Source organism: Penicillium bovifimosum (assembly GCF_028826915.1).
Source record: "Penicillium bovifimosum strain IBT 22155 chromosome Unknown utg000008l_segment0_segment0, whole genome shotgun sequence".
NCBI classification, from domain to species: domain Eukaryota; kingdom Fungi; phylum Ascomycota; class Eurotiomycetes; order Eurotiales; family Aspergillaceae; genus Penicillium; species Penicillium bovifimosum.
The window spans coordinates 983,300-1,000,479 of NW_026622717.1; the positions used below are offsets into that span (position 1 = coordinate 983,300).

Genomic DNA, 17,180 nt, shown 5'->3' on the forward strand with positions numbered 1-17,180 from the left:
GAAATGTACATACCTTTCCCCTTCCCCTCTCATCTTTGAACCATTGGCATACAGCCATAGGTTGTTTTTTTTCGCATTGCCCCCTGACCCTCGCAAATACCAGATCGAGCATGGTTGTCTATAGAGTATGGAATAATTACCAGGTGAATTACGTGAAGAATGATATCAGTATAATGCACGTTCAGATTTTCCTTATCGCCTGGATATAAAAGCTTCCGCAATTGTAGCCGCCATGCATTCATCCTAATCTAGTCCGTCATGCTCAGCCTACGACCTCGGGAGACACCCGCAGTTGGGGTCCACGCACCTACGCGTTTCGACGCCTACATGTGTCCTTTCTCGCCACTACCTAGAGAGACATAACCCGTTGTATCATGTTTGATCATTGCCCCTCAAGGTGGACCGAATTCAAAATCAGGCATATTCACATATTCCGAGTCTAACATCCAAGCCCTACGCCGTCGAGCTGGAAGCACGCTGCGATAGGACATGACATGGACATGTGACCCAGACCAATGTCCCGCCTTGGAAAGCTTCGATTGGGCCATCATTCATTTCGAAGGATGATGGGACGTGCGGTGTAAGGATGTTGAAGCGTTCTTGGAGATCGTGATATGGAACCAGCAAAGGATTTCCAGGTCATTGGTGGGGTTCGGCTCTGCATTAAAGGTAGGATCTTGAGAAACGTGTGCATAAACTGTCTTTGGAGACATTATTATTCAGGTATAGAAGAAAAGCGATGAACTGGGGATCTGTCCAGCAGGTGTACCGTGTGTATGTCGTACGCAGTAGAGCGTAGAAGTCCACCTAGGCAGGGGACTGGCGATCAAGTGGGGCAGGGTGGAGCTGCCCAAGTATAAAAATCCCCAACTCTGGGGAAATATGAAGACGGTGATTTACTGTACAGTCTATAGTAGCTGAGAGAGGTATCACGTATAGAGGTATAATGGGAGGTAGTTGATCTATCTTAGTTTCACTTATCTCTCACCAGCGGGAAACAAAGGAACTTACAGCCAGGCACATGCCTCAAAGTATGCCCAAGTACTGTGTACAGCAATCAAAGCATTCTCCACCATATAAACTAACATGTACCAAGTACAACCCCGCCATTACTGTCACTCGGATCATCCATTCTTATCGCAACACAACACTGCACCCCCCCCCCCCCTCATCGTGTTTCAGTTCTCTAACTTCTCTTTTACGTCTCTTCATCCTCATCATATACTTTCATCAACGTCACTTTTTCACCTTCCTCTGTCAAACATATGCTTATCTCCTTACATCCTTCCCTGACTCAGAGCGCACCTGACTTCCTAACATCCGGCAACTCCCCCCGCAGACCCACCTGCTTATCGCTCTATTTGGGCTTTGGGCTTTCTGAGTCGTCTGCCTAGGACTCTCATCCAGTATCTACCCCACCCCCTCTTCCTTGTTAGATCTCTCTGTGTCTAACTTTGCTTCTTGTTTTCTGACTTCGTTATTCCCCCGCTTGGGTTATACCTAAGCTCCTCTCCCCGCCCTGTTCCCGCCGCACCCCGTGTGCTCCATGAAGTTCACTTCCACAATATGACTGACACTTCAGAGTCGCCTCGCCGGCGGCTCCTCAGTACCCAGACTGCTTCTAGTCTACAATATCCAACCCTTCCACCGCTGACAGCTTCCGTCGAGGAGTGGTTATCCCGTTCACGACCGACCAATATGACGTCAGATCAACTTTCCGACCATGCACCAAAGACCTTGAGTGACAGCTGGGCTACCCTGAGCGTGTCTGATATACGCTCAGAGGATGGCAGTCACTCCGGACAGACCGATACATGCTCGCTGATCGACCACACCAACGCCGACGACGTTGCCAGCCTCGATGAAAACTACAGCAGCGATGCCGAGGCACAAGACGAGGGCAATGAAGAGGACGATGGTATAGATGGGGATGAAGTGCAATGCACTGAATCAGCTTCTCAAGAGCTGCCTGCAATGTTTGCTGCCAGAGGAGCCGCGATCGATGACAGCACCACTACCACCAAGCCCTCTTTCCCCCATCCCAGTGATTCGATCGAGTTTGTGGAGCCCGAGAAATGGCCCGAGATCGAAAGGGTGGAACTCAAGCATACTATCCGTATCTTTGAAGGTGCTGCGGCTTCAGAGCTGAAGAGTCGTTTGCCATATAATTCAACCGACTCCATCCTGATGGCCACTCTTCAGCAGACCATGACGAAGCAGAGCCTGGACCTCACCAAACCTTTCCGCGTGCTCTACGTCGGACATCCAGAGTTCCGGAACATCATTCTCGACAAGATCGGCGATGTTCTGGTGTCAAGCTCATGTGCTGATTCGGAGACTAGCTCGGCTGAATCTTCCCGATATCATGTCGTTCCGACCTCATTTGGCGCCGGGGCCGTTCCCAACTTTGCAGAGCTTCTGCCAATACATGTCCAGCTTGTGGTTGACGAATGTCTGGAGGCCACGGCTGATCCTCACGCCGACCGGCCCAACGCAATCAAGCTGCATTTCAAGAATCGTCCTGTGTGCACTTCAGCCTGGAACGGATCTTGCTACCAGGTTACGTCTGCAGCAGATTGGACTCTCCCAGACGTAGCAATTATATTTATCTCTGCGGGTAATAACGCAGCAGCTGTCAAGACCCAGCGTCTCACACACGCCTTCCTGGAACGCCACGGGGTCCCGGCAATGGTTATCTCTGAGGAGCCACTATGGAGGATGGCTGGCGAGATGGTCCCTCTCAATCATAATAGCCTGCATACATGCTTGGAGTCCCGCCATCCAATTTCCGGGGAAACTGCTGTCCTTCGGCGGTATCCCATTGATTTGAATACTTTCGAGAGCATTACGCCCGGCCAGTTGAATCGGAACCTGGCTTTGCTCGTCGGGTTGTACCCAAAGAAGTCTCTCAAAGTCACCGCCGAGGCTCCCAAGCCTATCCAAGGGAACATCTTTGCGGATATGGATTTGGAAAAGTATCCAGTGAACTGGCTCCCGCCTTCCTATGCCACTCGGTTCCGAGAACTGGCCCCGACACTGCGTACGGCCACATTGAGCCTCGTCATGGTGATGGCCATGTTCATTGGGTTCTCCGCTCTTAAGGTTCTCTCCATGTTCCTAGTACAGTACTTTGCTGGATCAGCTCTCTCCAATGCATCCTTAATGGTACCGCAGGTCTCTCCCACCTCCGGCCTGACTGTGGATCGAGTGATACAGACCTCGGTTTCGACACAGCCATCATCCTCCTCAGTCCGACTGCCGCACGTACCCTCTTTGGGAGATTTGATTCCTGGGGAGGCTCCGTTGCAAACTATTTCGACTGCGAAATGCCCAGGGAAGAACCACCAATTCGAGGTTCAGGTTATTGGAGACTGCCACGTTATCATTAAGCCTCCTAAGTTTGCATCATCAAAGAAACAGCCACAGTTCGATGTGAGCGTTTCCAGAGATAATACCGAGCTCCCCTATGAGCTTTCTCAGCTGTTCGATGGTGTCTACACATTAAAGCTGAACCGCGAGGATGCTTACGGGTTGGTCGACTTGACAATCACAACCTTGTCAAAACGCCCAGTGAGCGGGACCATAACTGTTGACTTCGGAACACCGTGGCTGAAGATTGCCAACTGGAAACGTGCAGCACAGGGCATCACCGCGCAATTTACCAAGGACCTCCACATCGCCCAGACTGGCCTGACTGAGGCGTATGGCCGCTTATCCACCGACCTACAGGTGATCGTGGGAGATGTGGTGAAGAAAGCTCACTTCCTGCGCCGCGATGCTGAAGGCTTGAAATTGAATCCACGTGACGTCGTTTTGTCAAGATCGAAGCAGATTTCAGAAGTCTTCACTCGCAACACCATTCAACGATTCCGATCTGTGTCTTCGGTGCTGCAAACACGGTCTAGTCGTGTGAATGAGGAGGCCAAGGGACTGCTTCACGATGCGTGGAGCCGCCTTGAGAAGTCTGCAGCAAAGCTTGATCTTCGCAGCATGATGGATCGAGTCCGCAATGCCAGGAAATGCGAAGCTCTCGATCGTGCTCAGTCGCGTGCGCGACATATTATAGGCCTCCGATGAGTCCGATCCCGCAAATCCGGAGATTGCTGAACCTAGACCATTCACGGATGAACTGCTTCGATGACTCTTTATTTGCTTTTTCTCTTCCTCTTTCTCTCTCTTAATTATTTGGCTGCGTATTGGGTTTTGTGACTTTTGTCTATGGCGATTAGGTCGGTGGGGGGCAAAGAAACTGCCTGGGAATGGGGTTCGAAATGTGTTCAGGCGCAATGGTATCTTTATTTACACCATAATCCCAGTTTGCTTTTGCAATATATGAAAAGTAGCTGCTAGGATAGAATACTCACTGAGTCTCACTCTTTCATTACCTATGATTTTCTTTTGTCTACAAAACATTCATCGCCCATTGGCAGACGCGGGCGGTGGCGAATTCTGCCGGACATGGACCCAAAGTAGGTATTAATTTTTCCCCCCCTCGTCGCCGCTCCTCCTGATCAACAAACACTCCCCATCTCTTCGAAAATTCCACTCTTATCCCCCCGTGGAAATCTACTCTCTTTCCTTTGAACCTTTTCGAAACCGACCTTCTTACACCCCGTCATCATGTCTGACGTTGCCGAGACCAAGCCCGACCCCGCCATCGCTGCTCCCGAGCAGACTAAACCCGAGACCACCACCGGCGAGGGCGAGAAGTCTACCACCGAGGCCGTTGCTGAGACTGCCACTGAGACTGCTGAAAAGGCCGCCGACACCGCCAAGGATGCCGCCGTGAAGACCTCTGACACCATGTTCTCCATGTTTGGTGGCGGCCCCAAGAAGGAGAAGAAAGAGGAGGAGGAGCCCACCGATGAGCCCTCCGGCTCTTCTAAGGCCCAGAAGGCCGACGACGAGGTGAGTTGGATACATCCAATGCTGGTGATCTGGTGGGTTGCTGGACGCGTACACATGATGGAAGCGGGGTCTTTGCCCCTTTCTCCAGGTAGTGGGGTCGTCGCAACCAAGCCACATTATGCCGGGTCCATGTTGAAATTGTATCTCGACGCATGCTAATCACGATATCTTCATGCAGGATGAGGTTGAGGAGTCCGCTGACGTCCACTTCGAGCCCGTCATTCGCTTGACTGAGAAGGTGGAGACCAAGACCAACGAAGAGCTTGAGGAGCAGACCTTCAAGATGCGCGCCAAGCTGTTCAAGTTCGACCGTGATTCCAAGGAGTGGAAGGAGCGTGGTACTGGTGATGTCCGTTTGTTGAAGCACAAGGAGAACCACAAGACCCGCCTTGTCATGCGCCGCGACAAGACCCTCAAGGTCTGCGCCAACCACTACAGTGAGTTTGCCGTCCTATTATCCCAGGAGGACCCAATGCTAATGCTTTTTCACCAGTCGTTCCCGACATGAAGCTCAGCGCCAACGTCGGCAGTGACCGCAGCTGGGTCTGGAACGCCGCCGCCGATGTCTCCGAGGGTGAGCCCGAGGCTCAGACCCTGGCCATCCGTTTTGCCAACAGCGATAGTGAGTGTTATCATCCAGGTCTCACATGAGCTTTGACTAACTATGATTTCAGACGCCAACGCCTTCCGCGATGCTTTCGAGACTGCCCAGCAGGAGAACGAGAAGCTCTTCAACGCTGAGGAGTAAATCACGCCCCACCTTCTGACTTGATACTCTTCGAGGATGAGTTGCACGACCAGATCCTTTAGGTCCAATCGTCCGGAAGCTTACTCTTGAAAATTCACCCCAATTTCGCACCCCTCTCCCTCCACATCGTTTTACCATCCTCCCCCCCATCCCATCCCATTCCCACCCCATCCCCCACGACGCGAGCGAGGAAGCAGTTACGAAGATGCTTCCCGCATAGCTATCGCGAGCCATGCAGTTTACGAAATGGAGGGCAGTTTCCCTTACATGGGTGGTTCGCAGTTTGGAAGTAGATAGACATCTCCCCACGAATATACACCTGCACATCACCCCATACCCTGAATATATCCGAAAGGTCCATAAAAGTAACGGTTGCTGAGTATGCCCCAAGCTATTTGTAGTGAACGCAACCAATACAAAGATTCCCTTTCAGAATGTAAAACATGTCAATGCATAGTGTTCCAGCTCATGAGGAGTTACAGGTGGCTTCATGGATCTCACATCTCTAAATGTTTGACACGTTTCTATGAAAGAGTCAGGACCTAGGCGAAGTCGCTGTTCCTTCCGATTCCACAGTCCAGCCTAACAATCTGTACACAGTAGATGCAGTCAAATAAGTATCACAGCGTCGAATTAGAGATCAGAGAAATCATAGCATTAGGTAGTAAGATTGAATAACTTCCAGCTAAACAAGTGTAGAAAGCACATGGACCAACCAGCCCTGGGAGAACTCTCAGTTCAGAGCTTATTCACCGCTTCAGCTTCACCACTTCTACCGTAAACGAAGTTACGAACTTCCAATAACTTCACACAATCCTCAGATCCACACTCCAAGTGGTGCCCGTGACCCCCCTCATTCCCCATCTCCGCGCAAACTTGTCGCCGAACCTCACACGTCACGTAGACCTGCGCACTTAACCGACCTAACTCCGCTTCTCTCAACCAATCCTCCAACACTTTACTTTCTACAACTTACTTCAGCGAATCTTTGAATTCGCTAATCATTCATCATGCCTGACGTGAGTCCTCTACTGTCCTCCGCCGAAGCAACAAAGGTCTCGGTCCTGTCGTCTACAGCTTCGCCGCTGTAGATGGGCCAACTCTGGCCTATTTCGCGTTGAGCTTCAAAACTCCTGTATTGATCACATGGCTAATACTCCTCCCTTGAAACAGGTCAAGCGTACCATCCAGGTCATCACCCGGCAACACATCATGTATGCGCGTTCCCCTCCCCTCTCTACATTTCTCGCGCGAACCCGGAGCCCTGCAAGCGCGAATGCTACCAGCACACCCCCCTATAAAGCCCTTACAACGTGTTCCTCCTATCCGTCTTATATCACATAGGTCCTCGGGGGTGCTGCAGCGCACATGGACCGAGGAGCGCGAAGCTCAGCACAATTGCTCGAACCCTCCCCCCTCCCCCCACCTCGGGTTCTCTATTTGAACACACCAGACTACATTGGAATATATTGGCTGACTTGAGGCTTCTTTTTTTTATAGCGACAAACAGTCGGAAATGGAAGGTTTCCCGCAGCGATCCTGGCACATGGAGATATGGCTCGTTAGCGAAAGACCCAGTGACAAGGGCACCTTGATTCCCGCCAACGTTTTCAACAAGGTCACGTTCAATCTGCACCCCAGTTTCGGTGCCCGCGCCACTCAGGGTACGTATTCGTCTTTTTCTTCCCCCTTGCCTCCCCGTTTCTGTCGTCGCGTGGTGGTTTGTTAAGAATTGTGGAGGACACGTGAGCTTGAGATCACCGTATACTGACTAGACCTTAGTATTCAAGCAGCCGCCGTTCCGGATCCAGGAGGAGGGATGGGGTGAATTCGAGATGACTATTGATCTCACGGCGGATAAGACGTACACCCTTCACCATGATCTCAACTTCCTCAAGGAAGAATACGAGACAAAGCATGTTATCGTGAGTTTCTTTCTGTGGAGTATAAGTGGGATATGTCCTGACTATGGGTTTAGACTTTCAAGAATCCTAAGCCTGCTTTGCTCGCTCTGCTGCGCGAGTCTGGCCCTGTTCCCGGTGACGAGAACGGTGCTCCTAAGGCCAAGCGTCCCACTGCTGGCGATGAAAGCGCCAAGAAGAAGAAGCGCTCTGACAAGAATGTGAGTCTTTCCCTGGTATATTGGTATATTGGTAAATGAATATCGACTGATACGTACTAGGTGGACATGGACAAGCTTGCCGATGGGCTACAGAAGCTGAACGAGGATGACCTCCTGCAGATTGTGCAGATGGTCCAGGACCATAAGGCGCCAGATTCGTACACAAAGAATGATGTTGAACGTAAGTCTCTGCCTTTTGCCTTTCAGTATCTCAACCCCCATCTATATTTCGGCGCTGACAATCTTCTTATAGTTGGAGAATTCCACGTCGACTTGTACACCCTACCAGATACCCTGGTAAAGATGCTTTGGGACTTCACCGCCGAGCGCGTCGTCCTCTAGCTTCAACGAGGAGGAAAAACAGCGGGGTTTGTTTTGTTTTTCGTTTCTCAGTTTTGATGGCTCGTTTCCTTTGCTCCGCTGCTTCCATACCTCGTTTGCATCATACGATATACGTCTGGGTGTTTCTTTTCTTATCCTTTTAAATACTTGTCTTCTGATACGGGGGAGTTAACGGACCATCGGAAATAGGATGGGTCTTTTCTTTTTATTTCTATCGTTGTGTTTGCCCTGAAGTACTTTAGTTGGTTCAGGCTGTTTTTGTGGTCAGTCGTTTTTGACTGTGTTGTTCGGAAGGACTGTAGGTAGTGTCTATGCAGGAGTACTGATGAGATTGACATGGTCCTTGGAGTCGGTCGAGATGGGTATAGTCTGAATATAAGACATACTTATGAGAATTGCTTTGCATGCTATGGCTAGAACTTGGATGTCATGCTCTATCTACGCAATTGCCTTGTATACGGGAAACTAGACAGTCCACGAAGCCTAAGAGTAACAGTAGGTACCGATTGAAGAAATTAACAACAGCATGGGATATCTCGAGTAAACCAACATCAAGGCGCCGGCCGGACTGGTGGAAATAGTAGGGAAATAATCAGAGAGAAAAAGAGACACATGGTGACCAGACCATTAACCAAGCAACTCCCTACCTGGGCCATACCCCCTACCCCCATATCTAGTGAACAACGCCGTAGGAGAATCCAGTGATTTGCGATCAAGACCCAGTGTTCGGAATTGACATTCCGATAGATGGTAAGGAGATATGTCGGGAATATGTTTGAAAAGAGAAAAGGACATAGAAAAAGAAAGGAAAGAAGGAGAGAGCGTGGCCATGTAGAGGAGATTTCGAAACCAAGACGCCTTGCTAGCCAGTAATATTGGCTGGAAGAAACAAATAAGGGATATCATAGCACACGGTGCCTGGTAGTAAGTTAGTATATGCTTCATCGAATAAAGTACGGACAATACGCACATCTTCAACAAATCCTCCAAACTATCCGCACTGCAACTGCGTCCACGCGGGATATTGCGCAGAATATCAACGACAGTAGCGAAGACCTCACCACCCCGATACGCCAGTAAAGCAGGCGCCTGGATATGATCCATCTCGGCGATATCGCGATGCATCTTGACAAACCGCACAATCGGTTGTCTGCGGGCGATAGTAACGAGACATTCCTCGACAATGGCGCTGTCGTCGGACTATATCAACAGTCAGTCAGCTAACTGCAATCAAACCCAAAACCAAGAAAACAAAAACCAAAAACCAAAAACATACCTCATGATCATAAATACAAACAACAACCACCGTATCCGAAGTAACCTTCTCAATAGCATCCAAATAGCCCACCGCATCAACAGTCTCCACAGTCCCGTACCTTCGTCCCCTCGGACTAGGCCGTCTATTATTCCTCCCCTGCAACTCCTGCATCCTCGACATGCGCCACTTCCTCATAAACCGGGATTCATCATCATCCTCGGACGCAGAAGACTGTTCGCCGGAATCCTGCGGCTTCGAGCCATACGAGCCGGAGCCATTCGAGTTCGAGTCCAGACCCGCGACTGAGAGCAGGGTGCGACGGAAGGAGCGTTTGCGTGCGCGCTCGAAGGCTTGTGCGTCGGCGATTACGCCTTTGGGGCCCGTGTTGGCTTCGTAGATGGTGTTGGGGATGTGGTAGGTTGGCGCCCGCGCGGAGACCATGTTGTCGGAGTCTTCGTCGGAGGAGTCGGCTTTGTTGTCGGCTGTGTCGGAGTGGTGGGGGGAAGAGGAGGAGGAGCGGTCGTAGTTTAGGTCTTCGGGGTGGGTGGTGAGGGTTTGTTTGCTGTTTACCAGCTGGTTGAATTCTTCTTGGGCTGGGGTTGACATTGTGGGAGAGGAAGAAAATATGAATGAAGAATGGGATAAAGAAAGAATGCAAGAAAAGGGGTTTGGACTGGGATGAGGGTTGAGTATGAGATTGGAGAGATCTGGGGAGCACGTTTCGGGTGGAGTCGGTATGCAGTCAGAGTCTTGTTCGAGGTTTGCCCCTGAAAGTTGAAACGAGGCTGAGGTTTGGGAAGAGATCGGCGCTAGGCCCCCCCTTTTGTTTACATCGTTTGACTACGGAGTACTCCGTACACAGTACACAGTCATTTGTCTTATTACACAGTATGGTGTACAAGTATATTCTTATGGATACTGAAAGAATAGAATAAAAGAGTGAAGTATAAAGTAGGAAGACAGAAATCAACCAGTTCATGGCTATACTTAGCATTCTCGTGTTTCACCCCCAAACATCCTCGACATCTTAAATTCCTCGATCCCGGGCATTCTAACGGAATCGAGCCTTTAACCCTGCCCCGATCATTGCCCAAGCCGGCGATCAAACATCGATCAAACACCGATTCCACACCGCTCCAGGATCTGTCCTGTCCAAGAGACAACACACCCATGTCTAGAGCCTGGTCTAGACCTTACAAACCAAACCCTCGACACGAAATACTCGACTGTCTTTGTTTCTCATCCCCTTGGTCTCCAAGTACTCCGTATCTGCATAAGCATTGCCCCGTGTCGGGCATCACGGAGATCCTCGGCCTCCACAGGGCACAAATTAACTCACACCTTATTCCACAGCTCACAGGTGCAATTAAACGTTACCCTATTATATTAGAGTAGCGGGGACCAACGCCGAAGTCAGAAACGCATGTTATAACAACAGATAACAAAGACCAAGGACCTTACATCGACGATATCCCCGTCTAGCAAGAGCTTTCCGCAAAGTCGCCTCACTAACATTAAGCCCCAATTCCTTGATAACCTGCGAATAAGGCATTTCACGTCTTTCTGCCGAGGACGAGATGAACTCAATTATCTCATCTAGCTTCTCTTCGGATATCTTCCGGGCCCGGCCATTACGTGGTGTAGGGCTATCGGCCGCACAGGCTAATTGGACCTGGAGGCTGGCGCTGTGTGACACCTAATGTGCGTGAAATGTCGGCATAAGTACAGCCCTGGACCCCTGGTTGCGTAGGGCGCCCGCTATTAGACGTTGGTCGCACGTCGTCTGGTGCCGAGGTGTTTTGGGTAGTTGGACTTGGGTGGTTTCGGAGGACTGGGAGGGTGCCATAGGTCTATTGATTGTACGCAGGAGAGATGGGGAGGTTGTACACTGGCTATTCAGTGACTTTGGAGTACCGCGGTACGGAGTATTTAAGTTAACTGGGAGTGTAAATAGAAGCTTGGAAGTTTCAGGAAGGTATGACATCGCCAGGTATGAGACTAGTCTGAATGGGGGGGTCATGTGCTAGGGGATGAAGTCACCGAGCTTCGCAGGACTGATTCCAGAGTTCAGAATGGACATCGTTGGCCTGATAGATGGGTGATGAGATAGCCCAGTCGGGTTGGGCCTGCGTGGCAGACTATGGCCCACTGGCACTGAGTGTACGGAGTAGCTGCGAGAAGGGATCCAAGGGTTGTACGCGTGTACGATCACCTACGATATCCCCTGTTAATGACTCATGGCTACATGTACGTGTACTGACTACTACGCAGTAGACTGCCCACCGAATTCACGACTTGGAAGCTCTAGTTACTTGTGCTGAACCGAATTCAAGATTGTATGCATGCCTGTTCTGATGCTCTGCAGAACGTCTCTACTGCCATTGATCTCCACGCGGAGTCGGAAAACAGAATAGAAAAGATCACAATTGGAAATTGAAGCTGCTCGAACCGTAACAAAATCCGACACCAAAGAATCCCAGAACAAGAGATTCCAACGCAAAGGCAGTAAGTACAACAGATTCTTTCTTTAGGAGAGAGTCAAGAACAAATAAGAAGATTGGAGAGAAGAAGAGGAACTGGGTGGACATGGTCATAAGGTAACGCAAAGGTTAAATCAGCGATAAAAGAGAATTCCTAACCAAAATCCGGCGAGATCGTGCCTTTGCCAAGAAAATACATGCTGAGACCGATGCGGAGGCAACCCAGATGAAGAGGTAAACTGAAGGGGGGATAAAAAAAATCAAGAAAAGCAGGGAAGCAGGGGAAAGGACGTTATCAAGAAGTCAAAAGGGGGGGAAGAATTAAAGGACCAGAGACGAGGGTGACGGCAAAGGCACCAGATGGATGGACTCCTTCTGCACAGTCACTGTACCACCATCAACCCCAATGGCTATTGCGCTCTCGTCGGGTCCAAACAAGTGTCATCGCTATCGTTTGTTCGCCGGGACAACCTCCCATAGCGCTCACCTCCACCTCCGTCACCTTCCGTATCGCATGCGACGGCCGAGGTCCGCCGCGAGTGTATTATCGTGGGATCCCAAGAGGTACCCCAGTAATTGATTATTATCGTACAATGGCGGAGATTCGAACCGTCGAACCTAAAACATTTGAAGAAGAGCATTGCAGAATGATCGACACGGGGTATCTTGCGTTTCGTTTTTGTTGTTGGATTACCAGGCCCAGACCTTGAGCTGTACGGGAGAAGATCGGTTAGTAGATGCGTACCAAAGAATCTTCCTGGAGAAACGTACCAAAGAATCCCAAGATCCAGTGCAAAGACTGATGCCATCGTTGCTGACACCCAGACAGCTGACACGGTTCTCGTGGCCGCTCAACGATCCAACCTTGTCTCCCCGCAGAACGTCCCATACCTGAAGTTGGATTAGTGTGATTCCCCACGTCGGGGTAAGATCGAGACGTACCTTGCACTCGAAATCATCATAACCTGCGAATAGTAATCGGCCCGACACTGAGAACGCAACGGAGGTGATACCGCATAGAACTTGATCATTCTGTCGAAAGAGTGTCAGTTTTCATTCATAAAATACAAATCTCGTAGATCATAAGTACCTGATAGGCGTTGAGCTCGCGGTCGGCACGGATATCGAACAGACGGCAGGAAGTGTCGTCGGAACCAGTACCGAAGGCGTTGCCATCGGGGAAGAACTGAACGGCATTGATGTCGGACTCGTGGCCGGCGAAGGTCTGAACGGACTTGCCGGTACGGATATCCCACAACTTGGCGAAAGCGTCGCATGCACCGGAAACGAAGATGTTCTGGTTGGTCGGGTTGATGCTGATCGACATCACGTCGCCGAGGTGGTCGGCAAACTCGGTAACCTTGGTTCCAGACTCGATATCCCACAGCATACAAGTCATATCGCCGGACGAGGTAATGATGCGGCGGTCGTTGATGAAGCGACAGCAGGAGAGATATCCCGAGTGTCCGGAGAGCTCGCGCGCGACACGGGTCGGGCCTTCGCGCGATGACAAGTTGTAGATTGAGCAAATGTTATCGAGACCACCACAGGCGACGTAGTTTCCACTCGGGGCATAGGCACAGGTCATGACCCAGGATGAGCGCAAGGGAATCGCATGAACCTTGTTTGTGGTGTAAGCATCCCAGATGATGAGCTTTCCGTCCTGCGAAGCCGAAACAAGATGACGTCGATCGGTCGACCAGTGCATAGCATAAATCTTAGCGAGATGACCCTTCAGCGTACGTCGGGGCTTCATTCCAATTCGTGGTAGGGAGTCGGTCTGGTTCTGCGCGACTTGACGGACTGGACGGGAGGACAAAAGTCAGCATGGTGAAAGACGCAATGGTATGGGTGCAGCTGCATTGACAGTTGCTTCCAAAGCCAAGACCTCAAAACATAAACAATGGATGGGGGAGTCGCACGGGAGGTATCGGCCAGCTCATCCTTTCTGCGCTTAATCTTGTCTTTCAAACCCTCAGCTTCGCGCCTGGCAGCGGTGATCTTGGCCTGCATTTGTTCGCCGCTCGTCTCGGCCATTTTGTCGGAAGGTACCCCGGAGGTAAAACAATGGAAGTGTCAAAAGAAATGTAGAGGGGGGTTATGAAGGGTAGGGAGGGGGCTGAATGGGAGATGTGGAGCGAAGAAGCAGGGGAGAATGGAAAGGCGGGATCGGGAGTTGAAGCGCCTCAGGCTCAGATCATAATAGTCAAGTTAAGAAAGAAAGAAAAAGGTGAGCGAGGAGACTCTGTAGGGGGAAAAAGAGAAGCCAACAAGAGCAAGAGGAACTGGATTAGAGAGCAGGAGGAACAGGGGGTGAAGGCCGAGCGAGAGAGAGTCAGGCTGTCAGCCAATTACTAGTGGTAATCTGACCAGAATGGGAAGGTACCTAGACTACCCGCCAATTACTGAGGGGACAGAAGTACCTACATGTACATATATGTGTGTATCCAAAATCGTGCTTTTTCTATTCAATAAAATAACCAAAGCGAATGCACTTTGGTTGATTGAACATGTACTAGTTTTAGCTAACTAGATGACTCCAATCCTTCAGGTTCTATGTACCCTTTCTTTGTTTTTCCCCATCCCCCAGAGGTGGAGTCGACCACTTTCTGTATGTGCAATACGCAATACAATACCAAATACGTTAATACACGCACATTGTCTTAATTTGCCCCGGGTACCTGGGGCCGGTTTGTTGATATTTGAACTAGCTGACGTACATATATGCCTTTACATTGGCATCTAAGAAGTGGCTATACTTGGAGGTACGTACGTGTCTCAACTACGGAGTAGTATCTAGAGATATTGTCGTCACCTTACTCTAGAGAACCCCCTTTGATCTCAGGAGTCTGGGAAATTGTGGCGCTGGGGATCGGCTCGGTGCTAGGACCACTAGAGCCAGACTGAAGACAGGCAAGAAATCCACTTTCGGAGATCAATAACAGCGGCACTTAAATACTACCGTCTCCCTGAATTATCGAATTAACCGCCCCGCGGCTCTGCAGTAGAGATTATCTGGCGGCTCTCTGACATATCAAGTGCTCAGACTCCCTTGCGTCCCCTTATTACTTCGGCACTGAGGTGGTCTTGTCAAGCTGAGGGAGATTGGATGTGGCGCACGTCCATTCGGGTATCATGCCTTTCTTTCGGGCCAATTTCTGACATATAAACATACTATGATACGTATGTTCTGCACATGTACAAATGTGCTTGTGCTGCTAATACTGATCTCCTCTGAGTCCTCTTGACTACACGGAAGTCTATACATCGTGTACTCCGTACTCCGTGCACTTCGTACAGTACCACTACCGGCCCAAGCTTTTACCGCACCTGAACCAGCCACCATGGACAGCGTCCAGTGCACGGCCCTGTGGCTGACCATTGTCTTACCTAGTTGAAGCCATAGATTGCATCTCCGCTATTCTGGATGCGGTTGATTCAATTCACTCTACAATACTCTGTACAGGAGAGAACTCACATCATCACATGTACAATGGCGTCACTCCACCTGAGCCATACATATTCCCCGTCAGCCCTCAACCCTACCCCCGGGGTATTGGATATCCCTCGGCGTCAGCACCCGTTCCGGCGGGTCTAGCCGTTGTAACGTTGTAAGTGCATTTCAATTTAAATGAAAGATTCGACACGATGTGCAGGGATTTTCTCTGGGCTCGCCCAACACTCCGGGATCCGTCTCCACTACACAGTACAGAACATATCGATTGTGTCTGTCTGCGCCCCCCTTTTTTTTCTATGGAGCCGAAATCTTGGGCTTACTCATGCGTATTTATCGTCGAGACCTCGGGACGATCATTATTTGGGATTCTCTGGCCAGACTTCCGGAGAATCGGCTCAATCTGCTTGGTTGACCGCTTGGCAGTGATTCATATGAAACGGACGTTAGAAGAACAGAGGCAGGAGGATTTAATCCTTGGTTGTCGTATCCTTCAGGGCTTGATATTGCTGACAGTCTCCACTAATCAGAGACAGCTCGAAGGTCCGCCAAGGTCTCCACTCGGGATCTTCAAAATGGCGCCGTCTGTCATGCAGACTATCATCTTCGGAGATTTGCAGATGACATTCCTTACTCCGTACATATCAAAGATGGCAAAGCCCAAGTCAGCAGCTAAGCCAAGATGGCGGGATCCCGAACTTCCTCTCTTGGTAGTAATCCATTGGTCTCAAAGCCATGATTACCTGCCGGCCTGGCATGGATTGGTCTGTACGTACAGTCATGATCCAAACCCTCGTCTAGAAGGGGGGGTCCATCTCAGCTCGGGCCTGCAAGGCACCCACCGATACCGAGATTGATTGAGAGATTGACTTCTACAATGTAGATTGTGCGAGTCACAGCGTATGTTGGGTCGGAGTCTGGGACTGACCTCGCTGCCACTTTGTCCATCATACTCCAACACGCGCATGCTAACCCCTATTCCCAGCAACTTGAACCATAAGCAGGAAATCCCAAAAGAAGCATACACATCCGTGTACGAGACGCCCCAGTATCTGTGTCACCGTTTTCACGCCCTCGGTTTCAGGGATGCGGGAGCTCCAGCGCAACTCCTCCAGAGTTGGTTATAGTTTGCGCCATATCACGGAATAGACGCAAAAGCCTGCTCTGAATCTTCCAAGATTCCGATTCGAGAACATGTTGCAGCTTTATCTCAGAAATCATTCTGAACCTACCATAGAGCCCTCTGATGACGACTAGTTTTAGTTTCGCGGTACATACATGTGACACTTTGCAGGTATGTCGAGTTCTTGGCTGTTCTTGATGGTTCTCGGAGAGGTACGATGCATGTCAATAGCACGTGCGTCATGCATTCCATATATGTATGCTGTAGATCGTCTCCTGAGCAAATGGCGTGGGCTCGTCAGCTATTTAATGGGGTGCTTTTGTCGGTGGATGTTAGAAGACATTTTACAAATGACTTTATACCCTGGAGAATGCTTTGTTTTCCAGGAGAGAGAGATGGAGAGCCTGCTTTGGTAACTATTGATATTTACACTTACCTCTTGAGGTCCGTTCCATTTTGTAGCAGAGATGCTGAGGTAGCCCTGCCACTCTAGTCCGCAATTTTGTTGTATACGACGTTAGTATGAAGAGGGCAGGAACCAGCGACGATATCTTGCCTGTCATCTTTGATTGTGAGCAAGATGGCCAGGGTAATTGCCTATAGCATATCAGGTGAGCTTCGCTAGCGCTGAGTTATCTTTTGTATTGTTAGCTACCTTCGTAGTGCATGCTACTAGTACCTCTTTGTTGTTTCGCGTTCCCGTAGGGGGGCTCGAAACCCATCGATATGGACTGAGAACTAGTTA

The 17,180-nt window shown here is 50.1% G+C and overlaps 5 protein-coding genes across 5 annotated transcripts; 3 read left to right on the top strand and 2 right to left on the bottom strand.

The window, feature by feature from the left end:
- Positions 1 to 1,566: 1,566 nt before the first annotated feature.
- On the top strand, positions 1,567 to 4,077 carry N7515_010054 (uncharacterized protein; the record flags this gene model as incomplete). Its single annotated transcript, XM_056670797.1, has 1 exon — positions 1,567 to 4,077. One exon carries the CDS (start codon positions 1,567 to 1,569, stop codon positions 4,075 to 4,077), a length of 2,511 nt encoding a protein of 836 aa, XP_056517170.1.
- A 543-nt stretch (positions 4,078 to 4,620) lies between these two features.
- On the top strand, positions 4,621 to 5,656 carry N7515_010055 (Ran GTPase-binding protein YRB1; the record flags this gene model as incomplete). Its single annotated transcript, XM_056670798.1, has 4 exons — positions 4,621 to 4,908; positions 5,087 to 5,345; positions 5,402 to 5,530; positions 5,583 to 5,656. 4 exons carry the CDS (start codon positions 4,621 to 4,623, stop codon positions 5,654 to 5,656), a joined length of 750 nt encoding a protein of 249 aa, XP_056517171.1.
- A 1,146-nt stretch (positions 5,657 to 6,802) lies between these two features.
- Positions 6,803 to 8,120, top strand: N7515_010056 (putative transcription initiation factor subunit (TAF30); the record flags this gene model as incomplete). Its single annotated transcript, XM_056670799.1, has 6 exons — positions 6,803 to 6,870; positions 7,157 to 7,320; positions 7,439 to 7,581; positions 7,635 to 7,778; positions 7,839 to 7,959; positions 8,032 to 8,120. 6 exons carry the CDS (start codon positions 6,803 to 6,805, stop codon positions 8,118 to 8,120), a joined length of 729 nt encoding a protein of 242 aa, XP_056517172.1.
- Positions 8,121 to 9,022: 902 nt separating this feature from the next.
- On the bottom strand, positions 9,023 to 9,984 carry N7515_010057 (phosducin family protein; the record flags this gene model as incomplete). The annotated part of the gene is made up of 3 exons (XM_056670800.1): positions 9,023 to 9,038; positions 9,091 to 9,320; positions 9,397 to 9,984. 3 exons carry the CDS (start codon positions 9,982 to 9,984, stop codon positions 9,023 to 9,025), a joined length of 834 nt encoding a protein of 277 aa, XP_056517173.1.
- Positions 9,985 to 12,548: 2,564 nt separating this feature from the next.
- N7515_010058 (WD40 repeat domain-containing protein) lies at positions 12,549 to 13,895 on the bottom strand (the record flags this gene model as incomplete). Its single annotated transcript, XM_056670801.1, has 5 exons — positions 12,549 to 12,569; positions 12,630 to 12,749; positions 12,801 to 12,890; positions 12,949 to 13,661; positions 13,781 to 13,895. 5 exons carry the CDS (start codon positions 13,893 to 13,895, stop codon positions 12,549 to 12,551), a joined length of 1,059 nt encoding a protein of 352 aa, XP_056517174.1.
- Positions 13,896 to 17,180: the final 3,285 nt, after the last annotated feature.